At 34.5% G+C, this 9118-nt stretch overlaps 1 protein-coding gene across 4 annotated transcripts in view; it reads left to right on the top strand.

Annotated features, from left to right (window-relative positions):
• The window catches only part of LOC108744566 (5-hydroxytryptamine receptor-like), a 305073-nt gene extending 298138 nt beyond the window's left edge, over positions 1 to 6935 (top strand). For all 4 annotated transcript variants that reach the window (XM_018480407.2, XM_018480409.2, XM_018480411.2 and 1 more), the window contains 2 exons: positions 2257 to 2366; positions 2427 to 6935. In XM_018480407.2, the coding sequence (XP_018335909.1) occupies positions 2257 to 2366; positions 2427 to 3489 (1173 nt within the window). In that variant the 3' untranslated portion in view covers positions 3490 to 6935. The remainder of the gene's footprint in view (positions 1 to 2256; positions 2367 to 2426) is intronic.
• The last annotated feature ends 2183 nt before the right edge of the window (positions 6936 to 9118 follow it).

The following is a 9118-nucleotide window of genomic DNA, read 5'->3' as shown; positions in this document are numbered from 1 at the left end:
CTAGCAAGGAGATCGGGCTGAAACTATAGCTACAAGCTATCCAAGGATGGTACTATAGAATGTCACCTCAAGGTAGGCCTAGTGGCGTCATCTCTTGGTTAGGCCGGAAACTTATCAATCCACCCTCGTATTTCAAACTTTCATGAGCTTTCGCATGCACACGAAACGGTGACCCAGGTGTTAACCATGGGCCTCGCTGTACAACAAGAATTGAACAGCAAGTACAGGTAATTTGGAATGACATAATCCTTGGTCTTCTGTTGCGCACTCGTTATGGTTATATGGCTATATAGCGAAGCGTATGGTTGACAATAGAGTGCGTAAAGGCCCGTTTATTCTCGCTCACATTCATTACTTTTACGAATTGTTTCATTATCGTCGGCGTACAAAATAACCGGCAGTGCAATCCTTCCTTGCCCGTGTTCGCGTATGAAACTCCACCACAGCAGGTAGCGACGCCGCGTTACACAATTATCCTAGGTCAGGGATGGCGAACCAATGGCACGTGTGCCATTAGTGGCACGGGACACAATATTTTGGGCACGTCACTAATGTTTCTGTCATTGTTCTTTAATCAAGGAATTTTCAGCAAGATTTTCTCACTTCAGAGAATTATCGGAAATACCAATACGAAAGTTTATTATGTACCCTGATGTGACATTTGATAAAATAAATTGAAGAATCTGAAATGCAGCTGATTGATTTCCAGTCTGGTTCAATATGATTCAAAAAGTTGTTGAAACAAGGAAAAAGTTACAAATAATTGAAACAGAAAGATTGACGGGTAATACAAGTGAAAATACTAATAACAAAATTTTGGAAACATGGAATGCGATAACAAATACATTTAATTTTTTGAAAAAGCTGGCGTATGATATTTTAATAATGTTTTCATCAACCTATGCCTGCGAGTCATTATTTTCAGAGATTAATAACAACAAAAACTCGCAGTTACAAACCTTTTGGTAGATGACTCCAGTTCAGCATGCATTCTGCTAAAATTAACATCTTACAACGCTAACATAAGTTATTTGTCATCTAATCTGCAAAAACAGAAGTCACACTAATTTTACTTTAATTTAAATTACACGTATAATTTAAACATTGAAAAATGTTCCTATTTTCTTGTAGAATTTTGAGTTGATATTATTTATTATCTTTATTTTCCCAATAATCACACAGACAAAATTATTTGATGACCTGATTAAACTTTTCTTTATAAAAATGGCACGACGGTACTTAAAGGTTCGCCATCCCTGCCCTAGGTAATCCTGGTCATCATTGCCGGAGCAGTTGGGGTTTTTGGTTAGGTTATTACTCTAATATTTATGTATAACACTGGGTGGTGCGATATGGCTTATTCTATTTCTTTTCCATATTCCTTCTCCCTTAATCAAACACAGTGTATGCATGTAGAGTTTAAAATACGTTTTACGCACATTGTAACCAGGAAAAATTAATTAAATCAAAGACTACCTAAATAATTTTGAAATAAAATGAAAAAGTATTCGACTAGAAATTTAAATAGTAACAATTAATTAGCGAAGCTAGATAAAATGTAAATAATTAATTTTATAGTGTAACTAAGAAAACACCACGTTAAAATATTTCAGTAATGATTATTTTAATGGAATTTTATTAATTTTCTATAGGGATACAAAGAAAATATATATAAATTTGGCAATAAAACAAGCCGTAAATGCTTTGATGTATTTTCCATTATGCCAGAGTTATTTAATTAATGTATTCGATTGCTTCATTATATGCGTTGCTCTTTTATAGAAATTCATCGGATTTTCTTTGAGAACTCTCTTTTCTATAAGACCAATTTATCAAGCATCAGTGGTTTTCATTTGCTACAAATTCAATTCAAGCAACTTTGGTAACACTCCTGGTTCTGAATCCTATTTTTAGACCCACCCCGTTCTATTGAAGTATTCAAAATTAAATTCCTCACAGCCTATTGATGAATTGAAAAAAGTTTTTCTATTAATTCCCATTGTTCAACTTTTTAATGCCTAGGGCTGTTTGACCATCCTCAAAATTTACTTAAAACCCTTCGGAGGCACGTTTTGCGAAACTTCTTTAAAAGTTTCATCGAAAGATAAACAAAGTTGTTTGCACAATAATTGGGTACTTTATCCAATAACAACTTGTGTAAACGTGTATGTACATATTTAACTTCAAAGCATAAACCGTTGTAACTAAATCAACAGAAGGTAGCTTATTTTAAATTTGCTTTTCTTTTTGCTCCAGATAAGTAATAATTGGATAATGGGCCCTGAATTGTGCGACATGTGGACATCCAGCGATGTCTTGTGTTGTACAGCATCCATTCTTCATTTAGTTGCTATTGCGGTTGATAGGTAAGTTTTTTCTTTCTTAAAATGATTAAATTCGTACGTTGACAAATAAATAACCTTCAGGTTTTGGGCTGTAACAAACGTAGATTACATTCACACCAGAAATAGTGCAAGAATCGGTATAATGATCCTAGTAGTTTGGAGCGTAGCCCTCATAGTATCATTAGCTCCTCAGGTTCCTCAGTTCGGTTGGAAAGATCCCGATTACCTTTATAGGATAAACGTTAAAAAACAATGTCTCGTCAGTCAGGATCTTTACTATCAAATATTCGCGACATGTTCCACCTTTTACGTTCCTTTGCTAGTTATTTTGGTCCTCTACTGGAAGATATTCCAAACGGCACGGAAGCGAATCCGTAGGAGAACCGAACAGAGGAAACACGTGGAAAGTACGTCGTCCGGCTGCAAAGGTAGCAAAGGTTTCCTTTCGAAACGCAAGTTCCTGCGGATGAAGAAAAGTTCCCATAAAAAGTCATCCGCCACGGAAGCCCTAATGGCTTCGTTAGTGATGGTCGAAGGTCAGTCGACTACTACAATGGAAGTAGTCGACGAACTGGACGAGGAGACCGATCATAGTAACGAAAAGAAAGAGAAAGAGGAAACGACTGCATTTACGATAATGAAGCCAATGGATCAGTGCAGTCCGCAGAATAACGTGATCGTAACCGTTTCGAATAACGTATCACCAGAAAAATCATCGACTGCCACCACAAATAACGGTTCGGCCAGTCACCAAAGTGAAACTAGTAAAGCGGAAATCAGCTCGAAAGATTCTCATCTTTGTCCGAAATCGGTAAATAAATTAACATCGTTTAGAAGGGAAAAAAAGGAAACAATCGAAGCGAAACGGGAACGAAAAGCGGCAAAAACACTCGCCATTATAACAGGAGCGTTCGTTATGTGTTGGTTACCTTTCTTCATCCTGGCCCTTTTAATGCCATTGTGCGATAAATGTAATATAAGCGGTTACGTTATGAACTTCTTCCTGTGGCTAGGATATTTCAACTCGACGTTGAATCCGGTCATCTATACAATTTTTAGCCCCGAATTTAGACAAGCCTTCAAGAGGATCCTCTGCGGAGGTCACCGACGGCATCCGAGGCCGTTTCGCGGCAAAGTGAGATAAAAGAAAAGTCCTATTAAATTAAATCTTCGTTTATTACTGATAGATTTACGTCTGTACATAATGTTGATTAAGAAATTACAAACACTACTGTGTCTTTCTTTACCATAGCCGTACCGCGATAGGTTCTACATTGTTCACCTCATAATTGTACTTAGATAAAGGTCTACAAATAAAAAAGTTATTGGCACCGCAGAAATTAAAGGAGGTTTACTCGAAGTAAATCGGTACACTGAAACCTAAATCTAACCTGAAAACTATCTACATCACATCAGAATTTTGAGATGGATATTCTTATTTTAGAGCATGAAAATGAGGTCCAATTATAATAAAACAAAAGTGATTTTGGGGATGAATTACATTTGGGCTGACTCCCAACGGGAGAACTGTTGAAGTTTGAGAATCGCATTGCCGGTGATAGGCAATGTTTTGATGCTGTCTTCTGTTAGATGTTAGATATCCGGTCTTGACTGGTCCTTTTATCCTTTTTGCTGAATTTATATATTGCGTTATTAGTTTAAGATTACGTGTGCGTCATCAGTATAATATATACAAAACAATTTGACGAATATTAACTGAAGTTAGCAACGGTTGACATATTGAACTTCTCATTAAAATATAGGAAAGTGTGGCTACTTAACTGTAGAAGAGGGAATGTAAATGCTAGTGGTGAGTTTCATTATTTTGGAGATTACTACGTTGTGCAGCTTTAAAATGAGTCCTTGGATCCACACTCTATCTAACGTTCTATGTCTAAAAGGGTTGACGTGGTGGTTCATTCCCCTATATATTATTTGGTTATTGTGCTAGAGTGACATTTTTGAATCAAAATTGATGGGTTGGGATAATATTTTTGTCAAGGATATTTAATTAAAGATGCATAAGTATTATTGTATCGATTATTTTGCCTATAGTTTGGAGAAAGCTGATGAGTCTGTATCTCCCTGGTTGATTGGATAGTTTTTGAAACTCTAAGATCATCACTATGTCAGAGGTTTTCCGTATTTCAGGGAAGTATTGCATTGCACATGTTTTATTCCATTTGGTGGAAATTCCTTTAATGCTTCGAATGTAATAATTTCTGGTACAGCTGCTTATCTATTGTTTTTATACTTCTCGCTTAGTACTTAATGAACCACATTGTTGATGTGCTTTTATTAGATGTTGTGTTGTATGCTGTCATCAATTGGGTTTGGTTTAAACTAATCTTCAATGTGGATTGCGAGAAGTTCTGCTTTATCTTTATTGGTGGTTGTGATTGTGTTATCCACTGTTTTAAGTGGAGCGATGTTATTTTTTTCTTATTTTGAAGAGTATAGACTGCGGCGGACTGTTCGACCTCATCATGTTTTTCTTTGTATCTGCTTTTGTGTCATTCAGGTGAGTAAGTGAGCCTATTTAGGGTTTTTTGTTCTACAGACAGTATCTTTGGAGATATATCTTTCCGTCTTTGCACTTTTCGTTATTCAAGTCTATGATGGCTTTGATTTCTTTTGTTCTGGTATGAATGCATTGTAGAATTGTTCTTGTGTACACTTCTGAAATGTAATTTTTGCTTATTCTAATTTTTCAGCGTCCAAGTAGGTAGTTTGTAGTTTTTATCTTGTACACCCGATTTGAACTTGCTCCAGGTTGCGGTTCATATTTGTTCAGTGTCCATTTCTTCATCTGATCCAATGCGTTATACAATTGAGTTGTGATTAGCTGGTTGCCTTTTATGGAGTTTATTTGAAATTGGTGGGTTTGTGTTAGTAATTAGTCTCATTGGTGCTATGGGTAGATTTTGTTTTTAGTCAGCGTATCGTTTTAGATTTTTTCCTCTGGTGTTTTCTATTCTTGAGTACCATTTGTAAATTTTTATGTTGTAAGTCGTCTATGGTTATCTTTGCAGCGTTACCTTCTTGTAGTTTATTCATTTGATCTACATGTAGCGATGGTTGCTCATTCTTCCTGGTTGGTAGTAGATACTGTAAATCGGGGTTGTTCCTAAGTCTACTTTTGTTTTCTGGAGATTTGTAGAAGTATCGTTGTCCAATTTACCTTCTGTCTTCGAACGATATTTACCGAATAACTACAAGTAGCTTATTTGTATCTTATCTGTAGTTATTTGATAAGCACTATGAAAATGCATTATTTTTTATTTTCAAAAGTAATTGGACGTGCACCATATAAAATTGTTTCAGCACGGAAAAAAAATATTTTTTTGAAATTCGAAAACGGAAATTAAAAAACATGCTTTCCGATATGAGCGAATATAGTTTTTGTTTGTAAAACGAGAAAAATATCTCAAAATTCTGACATAGGCCAAAATTCTGAAGTCAGGTTTTGATTCAGTGCACTAAATTCCTTCCGGTAAAGCCCTTTTCATTACTGTGGTAAAACCTGTGTTATCAATAATAGGCACCGCTTTTCATTAATCTGATGTAGCAAAATTGTAGAATGTTACTGAATATTTCATTATCTGTTAATCGGGAGAATAGTTTCATGCGATCGGGGATCAGTAGGATTAAATTACCATATCTGAATAACCTAATTTACTACTACTACTACTACTACGTTTTTACCATCAGTAATAAGTACCGCAACAAGATGGCTATTCACCTAAATAGTAAATTAAATTATTTTACGTGCAAGTTATTTGAATGTTAGAATTGATTCTATGTTATGGGCTTCCACAAATAACTTATTACTATAGACCGTTTGAAATGGTTGGCATTTCTAACAATAAATGTTCACGAGTCCGTTTGCAGCAGTCCTTTGTGAAATTGAGGAACATAGCTGGACTTTACTAATGCATTAGTGCGTATGCTAATAAAATGTATACAACATATGGACACACGGTACATAACGTTATTGTACATACATAAGTAATTAATTGTCTTTGTACTATGTGTATAAGAATGCTTTATTTGTTATAACAACTAGTTACGATTCAAGGAAAATTCACTAGCATTTTAAATGTCAAGTATAAGTACTTCTTATTTTACTGAAATTAATCATATGAATTGTGTTTTGAAGAGTAAATTTAGATTGCATGTTCCATATTAACCCAACCTGACCTCATTTTAACTCACTCTTGGTTGAAAACAAATTAGGTAATAGGCAATTTGGTCTAGTCAAAATTAATTTAACAAGATTTGGTTTGGGAAAACACATTACATAAAATTTTACTACCTACATCAACAACGACGAGACCAAGCTTACCATACTCTACTAACAGACCGAGTAAACGTAATAAATAGAATTCTATTAAATCGCAATTCAGTGCTATTGTCTTTATTGTTTTGTTTAGAAGCTCTAAAATGAAATAATACCTTCTATTAATGGTTGCGACAAATTTTGCAATGTCTAACAATTAAATATATATATATATATATATGTATATCTTTGCTAATCGGAAATTAGGGTAGATAGGTACATACGTTAATATAATTAAATAAGCGGAGAGAGGCAATTCAGGGTNGGGATTATTAAATAGACAATCAGCGAGAGAATTTGTCAATATGCTGACAGACTTTATTCAATACCAGTGTATAAGTAGCAATAAATTCTGCATTGAAATAGTAAAAAAACTATTACTACTTCATCATTATAAGGTCGTCAGTCCTAAGACTGGTTGGACACGTGCATCCACTCTTTCCTATCCTGAGCTAATCTTCACATTTCCCTAAAACTAGAACACTTTTAACTGTTTGTGAACAGTAATCTAATCTAGGTGTACCTCAACTCCTCTTAACTCCTGTTTCTGCTTCTCTGACCAGACCTTCATACCTGAGAAGGTATCCTACCAACCTATCTCGCCTATTTCTTATTGATTTCCATAGAGTCCTCTGTTCTCCTATTCTTTCTAATACCTCTACATTTCTAATCTTCTCTATCCAGGGTATCCTCATCATTCGCCTGTAACACCACATTTCGAACGCTTCTAACCATTTATTTTCCGCAGCACCCACCGTCCATGTTACGCACCCGTACAGCACCGTGCTCCAAACATACACCTTTAACAACCTTTTTCGAATTTTTAAATTAACCGTTCGCGAGCATAAAAGTGGCTTCTTTTTATTATAGGCGACTCGACCCTGCGCTATCCTATGCTTTATATCCTACTACTCCTTCCGTCCTGACTTATCGGATTTCCTAGATACCTAATGTCAGCCACTTCTTCTAATCTTTCGTCTCNTAGAAATATAACAGTAAAGATAATACTTCCTGTTGTGATAATCTAATGAAATTTAAGATTTTTAACTGTTAATTTTAGTGTGTAACATGCTGCAATACAAGGTTGTTTGAAAATTTATTTGCCTAATCATACATATAATATACAGTGAAATAATAAAAGAACATGTTTCAATAATGTCTTCTATGTTAATCATCACTAACCACCTATAGCATAATGTGGTAATAAAACTCACTGCGGCACAACAGGTATTTCTGTATTTCAGCAGGTGAAATAGGATTTTGCACTCAATTTCTGGGGAATGCTTTTACATGTTCCTGAATGAGGTTAACCGAAAACTCAAACAGCTCCCTCGTGAATCTAAAATAGGCTCTAAATTTCGGCTCGTCGTCTAACAAGTGTTTATGAAATAGTATTTTAAACACTTAAAAACGCTCAACTTTCGGACATATACCTTTATACCTACAAACATTTGCTTAATTTTCCTGCAATCTTACTACTTATTTCAGAAACACCCTATAGTATAAGAAATTTTCATCGTTTTCTTTTTAATTTTCTTTATAATGGTGGTAAATTTATAGCATTACAATGTTTATCTACGATATAAAATTTTATTTACACTTTTAATAGGATATGGTTTGTATTGGTACATGCGTGCACTTACTTTAAATAATAATCCGAAAATATTGATTTACTTAAATTCATGCCCAAATTACCTGTCATTCAAAAATCTCATTTTTGTAGTCATTGTGAATCATATCAAAGCTGCGTTTCAATGCAACATTTGAAAGCTTGATTACAGTAATCATTCAAGAAATGCCATTTTCATTTGAGTTGGTCCCTATATAACTTATTTTTTCTCCGCATAAACCCAGGACTAACTGAGAAAAAGTCCTTGAAAATATTTGAAAATTTTACGTTCAGAATTTTTAATTAGAATGATAATATTTTTAAATTTTAATAGCGCTACTATTAATAGATAAATGAATAATATTATTGGTACATGTATTCACGCAGTAGATGACAGACTAATTTAATCAACTAGAAAACCGGGAATGCAATAAGTGTACTGATTGTATAGCAACAAAGCACCATTAGACAGCGCATCGTCATATTTCGCAACAAAGGTAGAAAAGTTAATTAATGAACCAAATAAAATATGTATACAATTTATGTATTGTACACATTATTGTTAATTTCAGGGAACACAATTTGTTGGGATTATTAAATAGACAATCAGCGAGAGAATTTGCCAATATGCTGATAGACTTTATTAAATACCAGTGTATAAGTAGCAATAAATTCTGCATTGAAATAGTAAAAAACTATTACTACTTCATCATTATAAGGTCGTCAGTCCTAAGACTGGTTGCACACGTGCATCCACTCTTTCCTATCCTGAGGTAATCTTCACATTTCCCTAAAATTAGAACACCCCACATCCTTAACTGTTTA

The sequence above is a fragment of the Agrilus planipennis genome, unplaced genomic scaffold (genome assembly GCF_000699045.2).
Source record: "Agrilus planipennis isolate EAB-ADULT unplaced genomic scaffold, Apla_2.0 scaffold28, whole genome shotgun sequence".
Classification (NCBI taxonomy): domain Eukaryota; kingdom Metazoa; phylum Arthropoda; class Insecta; order Coleoptera; family Buprestidae; genus Agrilus; species Agrilus planipennis.
The sequence above is the reverse complement of the archived record's forward strand: the minus strand, read 5'-3'. Positions and strand labels throughout refer to the sequence as shown.